General features: G+C 39.6%; 1 protein-coding gene across 1 annotated transcript; it reads left to right on the forward strand.

Moving 5' to 3' along the window:
* The first annotated feature begins 3,502 nt into the window (after positions 1–3,502).
* LOC117296077 lies at positions 3,503–21,834 on the forward strand. Its single transcript, XM_033778947.1, has 4 exons — positions 3,503–3,838; positions 11,454–11,659; positions 14,304–14,426; positions 20,060–21,834. The coding sequence occupies exons 1-4, from the start codon at positions 3,630–3,632 to the stop codon at positions 20,626–20,628; spliced, it is 1,107 nt and encodes a 368-aa protein (XP_033634838.1). The 5' UTR covers positions 3,503–3,629; the 3' UTR covers positions 20,629–21,834.
* The last annotated feature ends 1,929 nt before the right edge of the window (positions 21,835–23,763 follow it).

Raw genomic sequence — 23,763 nt, forward strand, 5'->3', positions numbered from 1 at the left:
AAATTTTCACAGGCGTGTTATTTTATATAGAAGTTGTGATACACGAAGTGTGGCCCTTGGACATTACTGTTTACCGAAAGTGTCCAATGGCTTTAAATAATGGTTGTTATCACACCCACGAAACATGTAAACATGTCCTTTCTTAATCGAGAAAACTGATAATGAGGAATGATTTGTTGTAACTTCACTCCCATTTTGTAATCAAGCCTAACCCCTTATATAGCCTATCGCAGGACCGTATCACAGGACCGGCTGCGCGCTCCACACCCTTCCGCACCTATGCCTCTCTCAACGAATCTGTGGCCAGGAACTTACATCGTACACTTTAGAAGTGTTGTACCAAGGGGAAGGAGGGGGGGGGGGGGGGGCAGTGAGATTAAAAATCTCAAGAGCAGTTAGGTTACATTTTATAGGCTTCAATGTGATAATTTCAAACTATCGTTTCATATGCAGACAATGTATTTGAAAATTATGAATAGCAAGAGCGCTGGTTGGTGTATTATTTGTCTATGTCTTTCCCCCCTTCTTCATGACCCAATCAAACCGAGTTATTTTGTACTTGATTAAACAAGGTGAAAAGGGGTAAGAAAAGAAGAAGAAGAAGAAGAAGAAAAACAAACAGAAAAGGCCGAGTCGGAACGAAAACCTGATGGGTATGTGGTATGTAGAAAGAAACTGAATTAACAAATAAACAATAAATATCGAAATAAAAATAGGTCTGTAACAAATTAAAACACAAACAATAATCCCCTGCTGAAAACGTTACTTTTGCATCCACGGCGAATCGGCCAATTGAGATGTATACCAGGGAAAACAAGGCATTTTTACCCCAGCGTCCAAATTCACAAAGTCATTAAGCACAAAAACTTGCTTTGCATATTTCGCTGAGCTGATTCGGGTTGTGTATTGTTTGTGACTGTTTCTCACTGATTTTGACAGATGCGAAAATATTGCTAACAATCACTTTTTACTTTACATCTTTATGCTAAACACATTTGAAAACAAAAAGACAACAACACTCGTTGCAACCATGAAACAGAGCGCCGCAAAAAGATTGCAACAATCCAAATTGACTGGTCCTCCCCCTCAAAGCACCGTAGACCAACAGGTGTGAACAACAAGATGTATTCTTTAATATCACCAAGGAAGGAACAATGGGCTGTTCAAGAAGGCGTATTAATATCCAGGCAGTGGGTGTATGTATAGACTGAAACAGTTGACCATGTAATAAGTGTCAAGGGTCAATACCATAATCGATATTGTATCTATTTTGATTTTTTTCTAACCGGCCAACGCAGATTTTGTGAACTATGTCTTTCATATTTTGCTTAAAGGCACTGTACACGTTTGGTAATTACTCAACATATTAAATAGAGCATAACCTTACTTGGTGACGCCAAGCAACGGAGAGCTGTTGACCGTATAAAACATTTACGGTGAGAAACGACTCCCTCTGAAATAACGTAGTTTTTGAGAAAGAGGGTTTTTCATCAAAATAATATAAGACTTCTGGACAGAACCCCTTTATTCCCATCTGAAAGCACACTAATTTGTACAACAAGGGTTCTCTTGCAACTTCAACGAACAATGATTGAGCCCAACTTTCCACAGGCTTGTTATTTGATACACCAAGTGAGAAGACTGGTCTTTGACAAATTACAAAACGTGTCCAGTGCCTTTAACCTATACTTTTATATAGGCTAGATCCCTGATAGCATACGTCTATAGTGTGAGTTTGATTGTCTCTCTCAAAATGTCAAATTTGGTCAGCGTGGGCGATAACATGGAAATCATCAGTCAATGATGAATTTTTGAGTGGTTAATTGTAACCAGCTCTATAGAAAATTAATATATTTATAGAGGTTCATAAACTTAAAACAAATATTAAATAACATAAATAACTAGAAATAGTGTCATCATTATTGAAAATGTGGTGGGCCGCAGCCCCACCGAATTCAAGGACCCCCCAAACACATGGAATGTTATAGACAGATGGCATGTGTTGTGTTTCTGTGTTGTGTTTCTGTGTGTTTTCAGTATCAGTTAGGCGGAAACCTTTTTCTGACGAGGAAGATTGATTTTTGTTTTAAAGACACTGGACACTATTGGTAATTGTCAAAGACTAGTCTTCACAGTTTGTGTATCTCAACATATGCATAAAAAAACAAACCTGTAAAAATTTGAGCTGAATCGGCCGTCGAAGTTGCGAGATAATAATGAAAGAAAAAACACCCTTGTCACAAAAAGTTGTGTGCTTTTTGATGCTTGATTTCGAGACCTCAAAATTCTAAACTTGAGGTCTCGAAATCAAATTCGTGGAAAATTACTTCTTTCTCGAAAACTACGTCACTTCAGAGGGAGCTGTTTCTCACAATGTTTTATACCATCAACCTCTCCCCATTACTCGTAATCAAGAAAGGTGTCCAAGGCCCACACTTCGTGTATCACAACTTCTATATCAAATAACACACCTGTGAAAATTTGGGCTTAATCGGTCATCGGAGTCGGGAGAAAATAACGGGAAAACCCACCCTTGTATCCGCGCGTTTCGCCGTGTCATGACATGTGTTTAAAATAAATCCGTAATTCTCGTCAACGAGAATTTATATTATAGGATTTGAGGCATTGCATGGTGAGGTATCAATGTATATTTTTTTGCTGTTTTCTCAAAAAGTAAAGCATTTCATGGAATAATATTGCAAGGGAAGTCTTTCACCATTGCCTTCTGTAAACCCTATAAGTTATTTGTAAATCTGTGAACTTTTATTATTTTTTTCTGAACCGAAAGGGTCCAATGGCTTTAAAAGTACTACGACAGTGGCAATATTTTGATGTACAGAAAATCGTTTTGCCACTACGGTCCCTCTGCATGTGTGTTGACGTGCTCGGCTTCAACGGGTAATAGACACCCCCACACCCCCTATACACACATACAATGTCGCAATGCCGTGCTCCGTTGTGAGGTCGACACGGTTTGGTTCACGGTTCAGCGCTGGAGAGAGAGCTGATGGCAAGAAGACAAGAACTGAACGACTGAATGCATCTTGCAGGCAATCTCATTAACGCCTCCAGAGTCTGGACTGACCCCGAACACTCTGAAGCTATGTCACTGATACCTTGGATCCCCCTCCATTCAGGATCCAACCAAGTTTCACTGAACGAGAAAAACGTCATCGGCATTAAAATGATGTGTAAGATCGGTGATTGGAGTGACTGTCAAGTAGAGTCCATTCGATTGGAGGGGTGTGCGTTTCTGAGTTTGTTTCGCAACGAGAGTTATATCACTGAATTATCAAGACACCACCCCCGGGGTGATTTACCGTTGGTTCGTATGAAGATGTGTCGTGACATTGACGTGTTGGTGATGTCAATCACTGCTATTACGTGAAGTGAAGATCATACGGACACCCCTGGTGGAAAATAATGGAAATGTCCAACTATCTAGAACTATCAAGCAACGATACCTAAAATTCACTTATAGAAAAGTAAGGCTGCCCTCTTATAACTATTATAAAAAAAATCTCAAAAAATTTGAAAAGTGGTATGCCGTCGGTATAAAAAGGCCACAAATAGCACCGAGGTGGCACTCTACCTTTGCTGCATACTGTGTGGATACATTGTTTTGAATCATGGATATTTTGAAAGGAGGAAAGACGATTGACTCGGGCATGGAGAGCTCCTTGGAGTTTGCACAGCGGATAATGAAGATGGTTAACTCCGCGACTCTGACAGTGGCACTCAGCCTGGGTGTTGAGACGGGACTGTTCAAAGTCATGGGCGGACTCCAGGAACCGTCGACCAGCTCTCAGATCGCACAGATGGCCGGACTCAAAGAACGGTAAGTACCCAATACCCTCTACGAAGCACGTACTGCTAATACACCGCTAATGACTCTCATGTGGCCGACCACTATCATTTTTTTTTTTTTATAGTTTGTTGGAAGTTCTATTCATTGTTTGGTTTTACTCACATACACCGATGTATGTTAGAGCTCTATGCATAAAGTCACAGGCATATATACATGGGGTGGGACTCGAACCCTTGAACTTGGCAATTCTAGAGCAGTGTCTTACCAACTAGACCACCGAGATTGCCTGGTAGTTGGAACTTGTCTCCACCACCAACGATGTTGTCCATCCTTTGTCTGACGCCTCAAGAAGAACTAAATAGTTGCAAGTTCCTTCTGGGTCATATTTCATATACGGCTGCTCAAATGCGCTGGACACGTTTGGTAATATTATCAAAGACAAGCATTCTCACTTGGTGTAGCCAAACATATGCATCAAATAGCAAACCTGTGAAAATTTGGGCTAAATTGGTCATCGAAGTTGCAAGAAAATAAAACAAGAATAACACCCTTGCTCCATAGCTCGTGACCATGCTGTACAATTATTTTGAGTGGTTACCGATGATGTTCAGTGCCTTTAAATGGATTGTATACGTTTGATTGTTATAACCCACTGATTGTTTCAATCCTATAGATTACATAAATTTAACCTGTGGAAAATGTGAAAAAGATTTTTTTTTTTTTTTTTTGGGGGGGGGTGGTTGAACAAAGATTTGACTAGAGTGGGATTCTAACCATCGACCTTAGGATTAACGTGCCGGCGCTCTACCAACTGAGCTATCTAGCCCTATATTGGTGGTGTCCCTATTTTGTCAATTGTTCGGGTTGTTTAATATTGATATAAAAAGAACATATGTAATTTTTCCTTAACCAATGTTACACACCCCTTTAAAGTTCATTAAAGAAAATCACGACCCCCCCCCTCACCAGTTCCAGCAACACAATCAATAATGTTCTCGTTGTTACTTCCTTCGACATAAAGTACAACAATAGGGCATTTTCCTCAATTTGTAATCACGAATCAAATTAAATCGTAAGGAGTACGGGGAGGGGGGGGGTGCAACGGCCCGTGATGGGTGTAGATGGAACGCCTCCCTGTAGCTATCGTGATTGCGTTTCATGTCAACGACTTGGCACACACGTTTTATACTGTTTTAGCACAGTCCACATTAAAAGCGGTTCAAACCAAACCAAAGTTTGAATAATGTACTATGTATTGTTATTAAATCGAAACCAAAGATGCCTCATAATTAACGGTGAACTTAACCACAGAACATAGCTCGCAAGCCTGATGGAACCTGTCAACAAGGGTGCTTTGCTATGTGAACTATTATAGAAACACCAGTGTTAAAGGCAGTGGACACTATTGGTAGTTACTCAAAATATATGTTAGCATAAAACCATACTTTGTAACAAGCAATGGCTATTGATAGTATAAAACATTGTGAGATACTGTTCATTCTGCAGTAACGTAGTTTTCGAGATAGAAGTAATTTTTCACATAAATATTTGAATTTGATTTCGAGAGTTCAGAATTAGATTTCTAGGTACCGAAATCAATCATCTGAAAGCACACAACTTCGTGTGACAATGGGGGTTTTTTCTTCCCATTATTGTCTTGCAACTTCGACGTTAAAATTTTCACAGGTTTGTTATTTTTGTGCATAATGTTGAGATTCACCAAGTGAGATGACTGGTCTTTGACAATTATTACCAAAGGTGTCCAGTGTCTTTAACCCCCAGTATGCTCCCACGACTAGTCTTAAGGGTTCGTTTAAGTTCACTCACTCCTAGTGCATTATGGTATCACGACCGGGACTCGAACCCACACTCCCCTGATCAGAAACACCAGAGCTTGAGTCTAGTGCCTTTAACCGCTCGACTCACCCACCCGCCACTATTCGGCAAATATCAGTATTCACATTGAGTGATTTGTTATAGTATAGCGCGAAGCCAGGCTTCGGACTGATGATACCCAAGCCTACTTCCGTAAGGACTGTAAAACGGGTAACCCTGTTTCAGGCCTAGGAGTAAGTGGCAACGGCCTCCCACACCTTGAAGTGGCTTTCAGGCCTTGTGTGTCTGGCGACTTGCATAAAAAATCAAAATCAAAATTGCAAGAAAGTGGTATCATTTTGCCTTTGTGCGACAAGCCGAATTTTGTTCATCATAACTATTTGGAAAATTTGAAGGCCAAGCCACATCGTCTGCTCTTCACTAGAATAAAAAAACAAACAAAAAACGTTTTACCTACCCTTACCACTCCTGTATAGTACCTGTTTGGTTAGGTGTGTGTTTTCGAACCAGTCACCCACCCAAAATTTCGACCTCAGTATTGAATGGCTTCATTTTTTTCTCATTTTTTTTTTCTTTAGGGGGTGGGGGGGGGGGTGGTGGTGGGGGGGGGGGTTCTGAGTTTGGTTCAATTGATGCAGAGCTAAAGTTTCTGTTTGTTTCACCATGTTGCTATCATAGGGCTTTAGCGAGTTTAAACAAAATTAGTAGGGATACAAAACAAAAAACAAAATTTGAGTTAGCTCAATGATTTTAGGGAGTTCATTTGAAATGATTCACTTTGAAATAAAGTAAATTTGTTCGGAAAACCTATATAAAAAAAGTGCTCGGTTTTCAATATTTCTCCTGACTCATACGCAACGAAATAATCCGACATTTTTGAGTTTGTTTTTACATGTATAATAGTTGATGAAAGTACACAACATGAACAAAGCCTGTGGCTATCTTGTCAGCTCTATCAATCCTCGATAATGCCTTAAAGACATAGACACTATTGGTAACTGTCAAAGACCAGTCTTCTCACTTGGTGTATCTCATCATATGCATAAAATAACAAAACTGTGAAAATTTGAGCTCAATCGGTCATCGAACTTGCGAGATAATAATGAAAGAAAAAACGCCCTTGTCACACGGAGGTGGGTGCGTTAAGATGGTTGATTTCGAGACCTAAAATTCTATACTTGAGGTCTCGAAATCAAACTCGTGGAAAATTGCTTCTTTCTCGAAAACTACTCCACTTCAGAGGGAGCCGTTTCTCACAATGTTTTATACTACCAACCTCTCTCTATTACTCGATACCAAGTAAGGTTTTATGCTAATAATTATTTTGAGTAATCACCAATAGTGTCCACTGCCTTTAATATCATGATATTTGATTCAGTGTGAGCTGAACGTGTGGTGTTCGAGCTAAACTTGTAGGCAAGATGAGGGGCTGTAAGCTTTATGATAGTGCCCATAATAACGTTCATATATGGTGTCAATTTAGACAATATTGTTTGTTCAAGTGCATTTTATAATTTGAAACCTATCAAAACACAACATGTCTCTAAAACGTGTTCCAAGAGGTTTTTAAGTGATTTGAGTGTCATGTATAGCCTCTTAAACATCAATACAACCCCTCACCAAGGACCCCAAATCTCACAAATTGTACACCAATCTGGTATAAATGATTCCAAACATAAGGTGAGTTACTATCAAAGATCAAAAAATTACCTACAAAAACAACTTGTGGCAGAGGCACAATTAGAAAGAAAACATTGCCGAGTATCACCACCCCTTTCATTTTTGAGAAACAACAATGTTCAAATGTGTCGGCAAATCAACACATGGTACAATTGTGGATGAACTTCTTGAAAGAAAAGCATGCCGTCTGTAACGCCTCTGGGCAGGGCAGTGAGACCGCTCAACAGTAGCGAAGGGTGGCTTTTAACACCTTTTAACCCGCTTTCGCTCCCATGTGTGCGCTCGCTTCCAGCTTCCTAGAATTTCCTTCACCAAAAGGTGTAATCTGAAATTTCAGATTTTGAGAAGAATGTGTTGGCGTATTGTGTAATCACACGCGTGGTTTCCGATTATAGAACTTGTACTTTTTTCCTTTAAACAAAATTGGTGATATTATATTCGTTGAGAACTCGTGTTTCCTCATTTCCTTTGATTACAGGATAGGGGTGATGGGTGGGGCGGGGGGGGGGGTCATTCACACTAAATTACATTCACCTTTATTTACACGTTATTCCCATCCATTAAAACCACACATACCGACGGCATTTAGGTTAATGGCTTTTCATGATTTTTTCTTGTAATCCAGTAATGTTCATTTGAGGATTAATGAAAATACAATGTGCATTCTGTATAGACTATTACTTAACTTTCCGGGAACTTAAAGCACACTGACCTTTGCATAGCCTACTTACGGGCTTTGAAATGATTCTTCCATCAGCTTTAACAAAATGCTATCAGTCTTTGTCTATGCATGGAGGTAGAATTTCCATGGTCTATGTAAGCTTTTTAACAAGCTTGGACATAATTAGGCGTTTGGGATTCGCTGTGACGTCATAGGCCTGATATCCATTCATCTGTGAAAGGGCAAGGCCCCTTTCATTTTGCAAAGGGAACTTTTCTGGAGGGACATCAAGACCAAGACCAGGGGCAACGAAGGACATGCCCTTTGTGGCCTGCGTGTAGTCCCAGGCCAGACGCCATTGATATAAAAATGTCGTTAAGACATTCGCCTATGATCAAAAATCGAAGCCTCAGAAATGTCATACCTCTTGTTCATGGCTCAATTTCATGGAGCTGAAAATGGTGGCTTTAAATTGTCTACGAAGCAGAAATGAGAAGGATACCAGTCACCACTTGTACATGTGACATGGTAGCTTGGCTGGTAACCTTAGTCTGGCAAGCGAAATGTGTTATGCTTAGCTATACTTGCTGCGCTTAAAGGCACTGGACATGTTTGGTATGTCATTGACCAGTGTTCTTCACTTGATGTATATCTCAACATAATATGCATACAATAAAAAAGCCTGTGAATATTTGGGCAGAAGTTGCAAGAGAACAATGACAGAAACACACCATTGTTGCAGACTATGTGTTTACAGATGCATGTAAAAGGCTTCAGCTGAAGTCTTTTGCTATTTCATTGAGAAATTACATCTTTTTCAAAAACTACGTTACTTCAGAGGGAGCCGTTTCTCATAATGTGTTATACTATCAACAGCTCTCGATTGCTCGTTACCAAGTAAGTTTTTTTGCTAACAATCATTTTGATGAATCACCAAAAGTGTCCACCGTCGATTTCACAAAACTCTTCCTAACTTAAGACTAATCTTAGGACTTAGGACGAGTCCCAACCCTGCACTGTAGCATGCAGACCTTAAGATTAATCCTAAGTTAACACGAGTTACTCGTCCTAACTCGAGAGTAAGACGAGTCCTAACTCTTTGTGAAATCGACGGCAGTACCTTTAGCGGCTCTATGAAATTGGGTCCAGGTAACGTAACTACTGATCCTGCCAAATTGACCTGGCTTATCGAATATTAGTCAATTCGTAAGATACTGATCTATATTGATCAGACACTTCTGATAACGAGTATGCCCCATGGATTTCTACTTTATATGGACCGGCTGGAGGTGAGCGGGAAGTATTTCAACTTGTTTCAACCGTTTTAGGAAGTCATTAAAAAAAAAAGTAAATCTGAGAAACGTTTCCGGTGATATTGATTGGATGCTTTATCTTTGATAACTACGGATTTCTATTTTATCTGGACCGGCCTGTAGAAGCTGAACGGTACACAATTTTCATTAGTGGAAAGAAAAAACAAAGGACTCCATAAGGCCAAGTAAAAAAAGAAACATGTTTAGCGTCCCCGCCCGCTTCCTTTTTAGAGACCGCCTCCTTTTTTTATATTATATATTTTTTTATGCACACTTTTTAAAAATTACTTTATGAAAAGGGTTATTTTAAACGATCTCAGTTAAAACACAATGTCTTGTCTGAACGTCTTGACCAAAATGTTTCATTTAAGTATTGTGTGTTTCAGCAGTAGAAATAACAATGGATATTTGACACTTTAAAAAGAATGGCGGCCATCTTGAAAAAAAAAAGAAAAAAAAAAGCACCTCCTCCTTCCTTTTTTTGAGAAACCTGGACGCTAAACACGTTTCTTTTTTACTCGGCCTAATAGGGAAACTCTTAAGACTCAACCTCGTTCCCAGTGCAAGGACAAAGGAATCATGCCCAAAATGATGCATTTTTGAGAATGTCTGCAGACTATGTTTATGTACACGTTATAACCTATCTACCACACTATATACACACAGAATCATGATTACCGAAACAACAAATTCTCTTCAACATTTGAAACAATTGGTTTGTACGAGTGGCGAACAGGTTCGAGTGAGCTCGCTTAAACTTCTAAATAGGCCATGATACATTAAATGTAATTTAAGTGGTTGAGGAACCAGATGTGTGTTGAGACGGTGATTAACACAATGTTTCTTTTAGGCTGGAATTCTTATTAACCCAGAATCACGAAGAACACTGAAGTGTTATCTTCCATAGTACATGGTACCTCAATTAGATGGTATTCTCATTTAGACGTTCACATTTAGGTCAAACACCTCTTATAAAGGTTATGTGGTACTGGCTAAGCTTGTATTTGCTGATCTGATTAAACAGGAATTTGTTACATAAAAATAATAATCGATATAAATGTGGTTATGTTATCAGTCGATTATGGCCCAAAATTTAAGCCAGAGAAGCAGATTTTACAAAGACTTAAAGAAACACGTTGCCTTGGATCGGTCGAGTTGGTCTTTGAAAAGCGTTTGTAACCGTTTGTTATAAAATATATATGGTTAGAAAGATGTTTAAAAAAGTAGAATACAATGATCCACACACATTTGCCTCGAATTTGCGTGGTTTTTCTTTTACTTTGCGAACTAACACGGTCGGCCATTTAAGGGAGTCAAAAATTTGACTCCCATAAATGGCCGACCGTGTTTGTCGACGAGGTAAAAGGAAAACCACGCAATTTCGAGTGATACTTGTGTGGATTATTATATTCTACTGTTAAAATATCTTTCTAATCATAATGCTTTCTATAACAAACGATTACAAACGCTTTTCAAAGACCAACTCGACCGATCCAAGGCAACGTGTTCTTTAAGACAATTCTTATATCGAGTTAGGACGAGTTACCTAACTTATAGGACTACCCTTTTGTTTTTAATATCTCATCGGACCAGTCTTAAATTAGGACTAGTCTTAACTCTTTGTGAAATCACGGTACGCTCTGAGAGTTCCATAATTATGCAGACCTAAACCATGTCCTCTACAGTCTAATAGTTGTACGAACAAACAGAATAGCGGTAGGTTGTTCCATTTTCCCCGTCCACAAAACGCAACCCGCGGAGATATCAAGTAAAGTATGGATGCAATTACATCACAATTCCCCAAAGGTGTTCTCTCCATTAGTATTTTGTGGTTTTCCCCGAGTTATGAATGATTCAAAGACCACCTCTAAAAGGAACATGAAAAATGAATGATCTCCGCCATGAACACAGACAGGTTCTGGAATGACGCAGTCTGGAGGTAATGATTGGCTAAAATGGCCCGGGGAAGATGCTCGTTTGGAACGGGGAGGTAGGCCACTCATTTCCGCTCGGTGTTACAGTTCTTGGTCCTTGGAGAATAAAATCACATTAGATCTAACTTGGGATCCATCACTTGCCCTGCTATTGACATGTAAAGGATATAGGAAGTCATGTAAAACGAATTGTGTTTATTTCTGTCACACCATACACACAGGTACGTGAGAGAGTGGTTAGGCGCTATGGTGGTGGGCCGGATTGTGGATGTCAACCCAATTGAGAATACGTACTACGTGCCGCCAGATCGACTCCCCTTCCTCGTCGATGGTCCCATGAACGTCGTTGCCTTCAGCCGACTGATCCCGATGCTGTGCGAAGCTTACGATAACGTCGCCGATTGCTTCCGAAGAGACGGCCCAGCAGGTAGGCCTACGTCATACATGACGTCACAAATAAAACGTCATTCAAAGCCCAACAATCTAAAATATTTTCATCAGTTCATTTATCTTTTTAAAACTGATTTCCATTCCTCACAATTAAAAGTTCTTCAAAAATCATTAATGACCTGACGTTTCGACCCGACACTAGCAGCTTATCTCGAAGGCTAACTGACAACACAACACAGCACAACACAACACAACACAACACAACACAACACAACACAACACAACACAACACAACACAACACAACACAACACAACACAACACAACACAATAAAACACAACACAACACAACACAACACAACACAATAAAACACAACACAACACAATAAAACACAACACAACACAATAACACACAACACACATGAACAGTATGAGTGTAAGGAAACCTTTTAATTGGTGTTGTATTGTCATTTAAACACTGGACACTATTGGTAATTGTCAAAGACCAGTCTTCTCACTAGGTTCATCTCAACAAATCGTAAAATATCAAACCTGTGAAAATTTGAGCTCAATGTTGGTCGTCGAAGTTGCGAGAATAAGAATAAAAGAAAAACACCCTTGTCACACGAAGTTGCGTGCTTTCAGATGCTTGATTTCGAGACCTCAATCTAAATTCTGATGTCTCGAAATCAAATTCGTGGAAAATAACTTCTTTCTCGAAAACTACGTTACTTCAGAGGGAACCGTTTCTCACAATGTTTTATACTATCAGAACCTCTCCCCATTACTCGTTACCAAGTAAGGTTTTATGCTAACAATTATTTTGAATAATTACCAATAGCGTCCAAAGCCCAAGGGGGGCAAGAAAGACTCTGATATAGGGTTGAAACGTCAGACCGTTAACTAAACCATTTTGTTTTTGGGTTTACACCATAGGTCCTTTTGGCTGGTAAGCTGTTTGCAACAGCTAATTATATTTTCTCAATTAAAAGTTCTCTGACAGGTTTGGTGAAAATGTAAAGCAATGAAATCCAGCCAGTCGTTGTGACCACAAATTCGGCTCTTCAATTATAAACTTGAATTGCTGGGGTTACCCACCTGTTGACCTTAACCCTAACTAAGCTTAGTACAAGTCCAGGTATTTGTACCACACACACGCCTCGTTAAGCCCCGTTGAAAACATCCCTCCTCCCCGTAAAGCCTACCGTTTTGTCCCCGCCCGATCACATTTCAAGGTTCATTACCACATTCCAACACACGAGAAAAAATATTCCCAGCAGACAAAACCTGCGATGGATTTCACAACGAGTTAGCACGAGTTACCGGTCCTAAGTTATGACTAGTTTTTAATAGCATCTAGGACTTGTGAATTAGATAAAACCTGGGATGGGTTTCACAAAATAGTTCTAAGAATAGTCATAAATTTGGACAAAATGAACAAGATAAAACCTGTAGTTGATTTCACAACGACCTGAGACTATAATCTCGAGTTAGGACGAGTTGGGAGTTAGGACGAGTTACCCGTCCTAAACTTTAAGACTTGTTTCTAATAACACCTAGGACTAGTCCTAAGATAGGACCATCTTTGTGAAATCAACACCAGGTAGTGGTTTTTGAGAGAGGGGGAATCTTGAGAGGGAGAAAACAAAATGATCAAAAGTTACGCTTGCGTTTGAATTTATTGGAAAGAACTCAACATTTTCCTTCAAAGTCAACAAATTTAAGGTGGCTGAACTATAAAGAACTTGGCACTGAGAATTTCGAAAAGCCCCATTGTTTGTAAACACATGGTGCCGCATTATTGATGGTTATGGTATGCCAATAGAGAAAGAGACCTTTCTGAATATTATGATGGTATTATAGACCAATGCAACACCTTGCCTGCTCGAGGCTGGTATAATGGCATATGTAAAAGGCCACTTTGCCAGCCGAATTATAAGCACCGATGACATATGTTATTAGCAGACAATCCTAACACCCGGGGTCCTTACTCCTACGGGGATCAACGTGCGGTTTACTCAATCCCCAAATCACAGGGGGGTAAAAAAAAAGAGAGCTGAAAACAGAGATGCAATTTATAGAGGTACATAATACAGGGACTTAGCGAGTCCCGCCCAGCTTGATCCCCCTTCTCTAACCCGGCCCTATAGGGTTCTTAAAATGGATCACACAGACCGCAGATGTTGGTTAAAGAGGCACAATGCCCGTGAACTTTTACAGAGTACTTTTCAATACACAGAATTCTCGGTAAATATCAACTGTGTTAACTTCTCAACAACTATTGAACACGCATTATCCCCTATCCCCTTAAGATAAACTTAGCATATCGTTTACGAAAGTTCACGTGTTAATTCATTTAATTGATTCTTGTGTAATCCAGACACAAACAGGGGCTCAGAATCAGTGAAATTAAACTGTAACTCTCCAATTCACAAATTCAGCTTAGTGTGTTCCCCCTGGAGTTATAGTTTATCGCTTAGAGAAGTTCACAAATAAATTGGTTCTTGTGTGTGTGTTCTGACCAACAATGAAAAGAGTTACAAATGAGTCACGAACTTTATAAAACCCACAAATAGCTAGCCCTTTGAGCAGTGTTCTCTTTTCTTCACCCAGAACACGAGCATCAAAGTTTTGGTCCAAGACGATGATTAAGTTGCTGGTTTCTTTTATTATTACCTTGCAGGTGTGAGCTATACCAAATATGGTAAATTTCATCAGTTTATGGATCACATGTCGAATATGCTTCACAATACGACGCTTATCCCTGACGTAGTGCCCTCTATCGCCGGTCTTATGCCGTTATTAGGTAGGTTTGAATCACTGTTGTTGTTGTTGTTGTTGTTGTTGTTGTTGTTGTTGTTGTTGTTGTTGTTGTTGTTGTTGTTGTTGTTGTTGTTGTTGTTGTTGTTGTGGTTACGAGCATCGAATTCAAGTTCTGGTGGTTAAGTCATCGGAGTGTGGGTTCGAATCCCGGTCGTGGCACTTGTGTCCTTGAGCAATATACTTTACTAATTGCTTCTCTTCACCCATGGGGTATAAATAGGTACCTTCGGGGGTTGGTATTACTGATGAAAAAGCCTTTGGAGCGCTATGGTTGCCAGGTTGTATACTCCCCAGGGAGCTGAGAAAGATAAAGAGAATGTTATTGGGCCAAATGACCAGGGGTCGATTTCACAAAGAGTACTAGTCCTAACTTAGGACTAGTCAGAGATATTCAGATATATTAAAAACGTATGGCAAGTCCTAAGTTAGGACGAATAACTCGTCTTATACTCGATACAAGACTAGTCTTTACTCTTTGTGAAATCCACCCCAGGTACTAATGTCAAGCGCACTAAGACGGTTATTGGAAAATGCGCTATACATAAGAAATATATAATATTGTAATAACACAAAAAGTTAGAGCGGGACTTGAACCTCCAACCTCCGGACAAACCGTCGCTCTACCAACTGAACTATAGCCAAATGCGGTCCCCCTTTGTCTTTGTTCGGGGTGCCATTCAGGAGCCATTCACCTCTAACCTCTTATTTGGTAACTACTAAACTTATTACATTGTCCATAAACGTATTTTGTTACGCTTACAAGCCTATACGTATAACAGTTCACAAAGGAATAGTTTGATGTCGGCAGTAACTATGTGGCGGTCCAAACACAATCTTACAGAAACATCACTTTACAATTGTTTGAATCTTGCAATAAAGTAAAGTATAAAGTTTTATAACAAGTTGCTTCGTGCCGTCGACCCGGTTTTTCAACACCGACTTTAGGTTATAAAGTTAGTCGTGTAGTGACATAAAACGTCAAAACTGTTAACAAATGACCCTCGAGGGAACCATGGGAAATCAGGATACCACCGACGTCGACGTCCTTCCCAGGTTTATAATTATAAACAAATTGTGTTTTTATTTTGCTTTTTTGTAAAATGAGCTCAAACCAAAACGTCCATGCTGTTGATGGATATCTTCGCTAATCATGGAACCCTTCAAACACGCTCTAAGTGATCTAATTGTGTTTTGTTTTAACCTTAAGGGTCATTACAGGTTAATACGTGACGGACCTGTCACCCCCCCCCCCCCCCTGATCAATGCAACCTATGCGGTTCACCTCGCATTAAGGTTTCCCTGGACGTGTCTTAACTACTGTTTTTAACACACACCGTTAACTTTGGTAGGTCAGCCGGTGGATGCATTCGACGTGAACTGGGCCGTGGCGTGAAAATCACGAGCGATTCCGAAACGGGCTCTGCGTGCCTAAAAGCTTATCATGAAAAAAAAACCCTCCAAGATCGTTTCCAATAAAGTTTCAATCCCATGGGATTTGACACAGTTTTTTGTTTAATATGAGCTTGTCAAGGTCGATATATACAGAATCTCTCGCAGAGGTAGCAGATTCTTTTCGAAGCTCGAGTAAAGACTTTTGGCGTTCACACACCTCTGCGACCTTACGAAGACCATGCCGATCACCACCGATCACAAAGAGTTATAAAGTCGGGGCACTATCGCCGTCAACATCCAGCAATTTGGCAAATTAAAGGCCACGACTGTACAGCTTCTACCTTAAAGGCGTTGCTGACTTGCTGCCATCAAGGTATATAGTATAGCCGTCTTGACTTTCTCCCGCATTCAAATCAACTTTCAAACCAAATCGAGGTTGGGAGGTGAAATAGTCTGGTTCCTTTTTTGTACAATGAGTACTAGCATGCATTAAAGACCAGGATGTTGGCAGCATGATTGGTCCGAGTCACTTGAGCCAAACTTAAGGCCGTGCCCCAATTGATAGCCACAGCAGTGACTATAAGTCCGCAATCCTGAAAAGTCACGTTCTTCAACGGTAAAGAGGAGTTATTTGGTCATCACTCTTAAAATGAATGGCATAAACTCTTTTGGTAAGAAGCCCTACAGCAGCAGCTTTCGAAAAGCATTTTGAGAATAATTTCACTTCGAAGTTATGTGGTTATGTAAAAGATATCAGTTGTTACAATTATGCCTGTTATACAAAACGAAATGAAGTCACAGTTATTGTTTAACTAAGTCGACTTGGCAAGTTAACACTGTAAAAGTCAATTAATATACAATACCAAATAATACTGTCTGTTTACTGTTATACAAATTTTAGCGTTTTTGTCTGTACTGTTTGAATCATGGCCAGTTTTAATTTCCCCAGTGTGGGATAATAAAGTTCCTATCTTATCTTATCTTATCTTATCTTACCACTATTATAAGTCGACTTTGTTGAATAACTAAACTTGTTATGGTCATTCTGAAGCTCCGTACGAACTATTTTGCACTACTTTTCAGACGGCTAAACACGACCCGGCCTATATTATGTTGAGTTAACTTGCCAAGTCGACTTAGTAAATAATTACTGTACCTTTGTTTTTTGAACATGCATAATTATAACAACTGATATTTGCGAGTTGATCTTCGCAAATTTTGATGAACAATCTAAACGATTGTGTTAAGCTGGGCCCAATTTCATAGAGCTGCTTAAGCACAAAAATTTGCTGAAGCAAACAATTCATTGCTTAGTAAAATCAGATTACCAGCCAATACTCCACTCAATTGTTATGCTAAGTTAACAACAGCTAAATACTAGTCATAAGCAATGTACATGGCATGAAATTTTGGCCAGTAACATGTGTAAAATATGCGAGCTATTTTCGTGCTTAAGCAATTTTTTTGCTTAAGCAGCTCTATGAAATTGGCCCCTGGTTAAGGCAAACCTTTGGTTCTTTGGATTTTTTGAAACCTACATATAAATTTACATAAACAATTAAAATAACTCGAGACAATTTAATTTCAAATGGTAATCGCGTTTTTAAGATATTGCAGAAAATCCGGAGCGTATTGTTAACGTGGAAAAATAACCCCTAACATGAATACACAATCTAAAAGGTGGAAGCGAAAATCTGGTCAGCAGTTAATGTCACTCAGTAAGAATAAACTGCAATTGGAATAAGCCTCCACAATATAATAAGCGTTACTGCCAGTGACGCTTCTCAGATTCAAATTGTTGGAATAATAAGTTATATATTTGTTTCAAATAGCCGCAGTACTTAGAAGTGAAAAGTTTCTCACAATGCACTGAACCTGCCAAAGCGTCTGTACTTCTCACAAAGCAAGTTTTATTGCCATTTATTTTCAAGAGTCATATACGGACCCTTTTAAATCAACTTTTTGGTCATGTCTTATTTAGAAATGTTTATGAAGTATAGAAATAAATGTGAGTTTGAATTAAAATTTAGTTTTAACAAAATAACATAAACAACAGTCACTATGGTGTCCAAGTGTCCAGACCTGGGAATCTTTGTTACCACAGACTGCAATGAAGAGAAAAGACTTCTCCCCTCGTTCCGGGAAAATAATTATTACAGTCAATGTCTGGCTTGACTGCTCGTTTTAACCATGAACGATATTTAAAAACCGTCTGGTTTGATTTGGTTCAATGAAACATCACCCGCTTGGGTGGCCGGTGTATTAAACAGTCAAATACGAACCCACGCTCTGTTTCGCGTAGTGTACGTTGAAAAGCAAAAGCGACCTTGGTGCCTGCCGTACTTAATGCTTTAGTTAATACCCGATGAGGTGGAGACAAGACCGCTTTAATGTGCCATGTAATGTAATGGGATGAAGTGGATTTAATATGTCATTAGCCTCAATACACAACTGTCTGAAGTAGATGAACTTTACGTTGAAGACATATTTATCAAGTCAAAGTATTCAGCAGATGCTTGGGCCTTGACTTGTTTAAACACTAGTGGATACCCTTTAGTGTGGTAAGATGTACAACTTCAGGCCCCAATTCCTTGGAGCTTGCTGTTATTGTTAAGCAGAAAATATGGATGAAAAGTTTTCTGCTATAAGCTTTATCTGAACGTGATACCAGACACCAGTGGTGCATGTGAAATGGTATTTTCGCTGGTAACCTTATTTTTGTACACTTTGGTTGGTAGTGCTTATTGCTCATACATATGTGCTTAAGCAGGTCTTTGAAATTGGTCCCAGATCACCAATCAAAATGTCAGCTATAACTATCATTTTGTGTGTAAATATTGTACTAAATGTTTGTTTGTATATAAACAAGTAAATAAACAAGTAAAGCCCGTTTCATACTTCCTCGAATGTTGACGTCACAAGTTTGTAACAAATAATTTCAATAATAACAGTTGACCTGTGCTCAACTCCTGCAAAACACTCGCTTCAAGGGCATCCCTGTGACGTCAAAACTCGCATCGTATTCGCAGTAAGTATGAACAGGGCTTTATTATTTTTCACAGATCAACAGATCAACATTTTCCAGCCCTTTTCTTACTTATCGTATTGCAATAACCGTTCCCCCAATTTCCCCCAAGGGATAATACAGGTTTAATCTAATCTAACCTACAACCTAATCAAACATAATTGAATCTACGTATACATTCATTTAAAAGTAAGGTTATACGTATGGTAATCACTCTTAAAGGCAGTGGACACTATTGGTAAATACTCAAAATAATTATTAGCATAAAACCTTTCTTGGTGACGAGTAATGGGGAGAGGTTGATAGTATAAAACACTGTAATGCGTAGAGTAAACACAATTGCAAAGTACATGTACGGACCAAGTCGTGAGTTTGTGCGTTTCAAAAAAAAAAAAAATTGTTTTTTTCCGGCAATGCCGACCAGGTGTATTGCTGCTGAATGCAGAAAAACACTTTTTGAAATGAACCAACTCACGACTTGGACGTACATGTACTTTGCACGTGTGTTTACTATGCGCATTGCAGGCAAAGTCCGCCTCGATTGACGTCACAAAAGGGGTAGGCGGAGTCAGCCCCCCAAACAATTTTATATATTTTTTAAACAGCAAACAATTACTAAAAAAATTGTTTTATTGTTCATAAGCATATACTCTTATGTTTGAAAGAAAATTTTTTTTTAAGGGATTGTGCCACGAGTGTGATATTATTGTTTTTTTGCTGGCTAGTTTCTTCAGGAAGTCTGCCCAAGCTTCCTCCTATTTAGACCAAAAAACTTCAACCAGTATTTTTGATGAGATGTGTTGTGGCCGAGCAGTCTCCCTTTTGCATCGGATCCGATGACTGAATCATCGGAGTGTAATGGGTTCGAGTCTGGTTGGTACACTGAATCCTCTTGAGTGTATCGCACTCGGCCATTATTGCTTCTCTTCACCCATGTGTTCAAATGGGAATCTGAGACAGCTGAGACAGTACTGCGTTGGATTAACCCCTTGGCACTAATTTAATCAGATTAGGCTGTATTTTTTTTATGGATCCCGGGAGTGGAACAAACAGAGGAATGGTCGAAGTAATCAACAGGGATAATAATGTTGTACCAATGTTGTAGCACGCTTTGATCTCTTCTAGGATATGTGCGCTATATAAGAACAAATTATTATAAATTAACTATAATTTGCGTCTCTTATGTTTTGTATTTCCAGAGGCCGGCTCTGAATGCTTAGACGTTGGGTGTGGCCGAGGGAGGGCGGTGCTTCTCCTGGCCCAACGGTTCCCCAGGAGCGCGTTCTGCGGTATCGACATCTCGGACGAGGCGATCAACTTCGCCAGAAACGAAGCCAAGCGATTGAGCCTGACAAATTGTCAGTTTATGGTACAGGATGCAGCGTCCTTGCCGGAGTCGTGGATGGAGCATTTTGATTTAATTACTTGCTTCGACGCTCTCCACGACATGCCGAAACCGCGGGTTGTTTTGAGTGGTGTGCACCGGGCACTGGCTCCCGGCGGTATCTTCACCATGCTGGAACTCAATGTCCACAGTCACCCCTCCAAGAACATCGGCAACCCGCGAGCTATCGACGGCTACGTCATTAGCCTGATGCACTGCATGCCCGTGTCGTTAGAGTGCGAGGATGGGGCCGGCTTGGGTACGATGTGGGGGCGAGAGATGGCTTGCAAAATGCTCGAAGAGGTTGGGTTTGCTGACGTCAATGTGACGCCCTCCAAAGACAAGTTCAACCTTATTTACGTTTCTCAGAAGAAGTCAGAGTAAAATACTATAAGGCTGAAAGTGGAAAAGGTATGTTCTTTTTTGCGAAGTGCCAACCCTCTCTCACTGATAGAAGAAGTATTATGCTTTTGTACCAAATAAAAACCGTAATTTATGTTTATACGCTGTTATTATTTCGTATATAAAGGTCAATCACATTGTAATCTTAATTATAGATTTATCTTAAAGTTCACCCATGCGTTCAAAGTACAGCAATGATTGGTATTGGAAATGATGTTGTAGGCCTATATTGTAGAAAATGCGGAAATTGAAAGGTTTGACGGAGTCCCTCTCATTTGAAAACGAAGCACTTCACAAACGTTGTATTGACTTGTCCTCATTTGAAGCGCTTTATATAATACCCTGAACTAAACCTTTACAAAAAAAACCGGATCGGTGTGTTTAAGGATGAAATAAAAATATTTGTTCTTCATTCCCGATGCAATTATTAACATCTGATCATGGAGGTAGAAATTCATGCTCTGATAAGATAAATTTTTTGGCCGATTTCACTGAAACGGGACCACCGAATTCGGTGAAATACTTAGTTTTGTTGTAGGCCCTATCTTTCTCCAAACCAGAGGATGTGAGTGAGTGCAAAAAGTTCAACCCGAATGGACACTATGCCACTTCACGTGTGCTGACTGTACCCTACGGGGGAAATCTGTGGCAAACTGGTCGAACGATGGGTTTGAAGTGGTACGTGAGCTCTACGAAGTTCTGGAAGTGCCATACGACATGCTTGATATCCTGAGATACTAATCCTGCAGGACGATTTATCCCTGGATGACGACATCAAAAAGTAAGATGTCGTCGTCCCGATATATTTTATCTTGGAGTGTCGACATCATGAGATTGAGATTTTCCCGTTCTTTTCATTAGTGAATGATTTGCGAGAACTCTTCTGAAGGCAACATCCAACTTTCGAGATGTTGTCATCCCGAGACAATTGTCTCTGATGGATGTCGTCATCTTATTCTTTTTTGTTGACATCATCCTGCAATAAAATGTCTCAGGATCTCAACAAGTTAGAGGGCACTTCCGGTGATCCGTCGAACACTAACCATGTAAATATCATTATGAGGCTACGTACATTTTTTTATTTTTTTTAATAATATTTATTGTAAATGCTAGTACTTTTTAAAGTGAGAATGAAAATAATGAAACAGTAACCTTATTTCAAGCCGTTGCAGTGAAACGAAAAAAAAACCCAATTATCTTTCTGTTTTCATGATTTTTTCTGTTTATTACTCACCGGTCGTTATACTGACCCCAAAAGGGTCTGTACCATACAGACTCTTGCCCAGTTAATTCTATCCTGGTGTCCATCTTAACAAGAACCATCCCTCCCGCCCTCAATAAGAGTCGATTGATTAAAACTACACTATAATTCTCCCTTGTCACAATCCAGGTCAAATGGTGCTCAATCAATTTCAGCCAATTTGACCTGGAATCATGTGTCAGTCTTTTTTGGATAAATCTGAACTTTTGACTCAGATTTAGGGTCAAGCTGACCCGGAAATTGATTAGGCTCACTGGGACCCGGAAAACCTGTTGCTTTATAACTTTTTGTTGTACATAGTCAATAACTCATCCGCACTACTGTCAATGCAAGTGTGTTTTGGTGTCCTAAATCATGAATGTCAAAGAGCCCATAGCGGACACTTTGAGCCTTAACTTTGAGCAGCTGAAATTGATGACAAAATTGAAGTCGTTTGGAAGTTTTAACTTAGTAATTCAGAGCTTTTACTGCTCGTTCCAAAAGTGAGGCGGCCCCTCGCTACTTTCAGTGACCACCTAAGTCGCTAATGTTTTTGCCAATATATCATCTCCTTTCTATGGAGTTTACCAACCAGGAAACTCTAATGGGAAACAGGTTTATTTTCTGTCATTTCTTGACCCTTATGTGTCAAGAACTCACAATTTTATGGTGTGGAATCCCAGAGCATTTGTTTCAGCGCTACTTTGTCAGTTATGACAAGTTGCATATATTGCCCCAAACAAAAAATAAGTCTGAACTTATAACTACTTCCGCTCATTTCGTTAGCCAGGGGAAAACACTGGGGTTCGTTATAGATCTTAAAATCAACTTTGTGCCAGTTTTGCAGTCATTGCCAACAAATGCTGTACTTTTTACATCTGTTTAACCACCATGGCGGAAATGTTAGTGTACATCAAACTTCTGACTAATGTTTTATGATCCATTGGGCTATATAGAATGCTATTTATGTTCTAGTAAAATGTTAACGCAGTGAAGTTACTGTCCCATATGGGACCCCATTGCCGGGAAAGCCACATGAGTTTGATTTCGAACATCCTTTTTCGCTAAGGTTCAGACAAATTGATGCAAGAAGAGGAACGGTCTAGACCATGTTTTCCTCTCTTCGGTCGAGCATGAGAGACTTGACAATATAATACGTGTTCTGACGGACATGTTCTAGATTCCTTTGACCGGTGGGACAAGGGATTTAAGAAGAAGAGAACAAAATGAGTCAGGAATCACTGCAATGTCATTATTGCAAAATGTCGACCACGTAAACCTCAAATAATGCCACCGTGATTAGGAATTAATTTGTGCGGTTGTATAACATGAAATAGATTTCCAGCGAGTCTTGATGTACACATTTCAATCAACCCCAGATTCTTGATGGATTACGTAAGTCTGGGATGAACAGGGCACAATTTCTTAGAGCTAGCTGCCTAGGCAGAAAATATCTTTCTTAACAATTTTCTGGTAAGCAGAAATAGGAGAAGGATACCAATCACAAATTGTTCTTGTGGCATGGTAGTTTGACTAGTAACTTTAATCTGATAAGCAGAAGTTTCTTGTGCTTAGCTGCATTTTGTGCAGCAAGCAGCTCTTCACTGAAAATGGCTGCTGAAAATGAGGTAGTAGTGTAAACAAAGTATGTAGCACTTTTAAGTGGTTGAACTTCATCAAAATGATGTTCCACAAAGTCGTAGATGGCGGTAAAGAAGTTTTGGTTCTGGCACTGTTCCAATATGTCCGATTGTCTCGTTCTTAGCCGATCTTTGGCACCGTTTCAAAACGTTTGGCAAATTAATTGTTCCGAAGAAACACCATTTATCTCTTGTTTCTTTCTTCTTCTGAGTTTAGTATCAAGTTTGGAACAAGCT

Source organism: Asterias rubens, chromosome 10, assembly GCF_902459465.1.
Source record: "Asterias rubens chromosome 10, eAstRub1.3, whole genome shotgun sequence".
In the NCBI taxonomy this organism is placed as follows: Eukaryota; Metazoa; Echinodermata; class Asteroidea; order Forcipulatida; family Asteriidae; genus Asterias; species Asterias rubens.

Bases quoted from the DNA above. Each gene is read 5' to 3' on its own strand.
- LOC117296077 (XM_033778947.1), top strand. From the start codon at position 3,630: ATGGATATTTTGAAAGGAGGAAAGACGATTGACTCGGGCATGGAGAGC. The intron at 11,660-14,303 runs GTAGGCCTACGT...ATTACCTTGCAG, and splicing joins CCGAAGAGACGGCCCAGCAG to GTGTGAGCTATACCAAATAT. The intron at 14,427-20,059 runs GTAGGTTTGAAT...TTGTATTTCCAG, and splicing joins CGGTCTTATGCCGTTATTAG to AGGCCGGCTCTGAATGCTTA.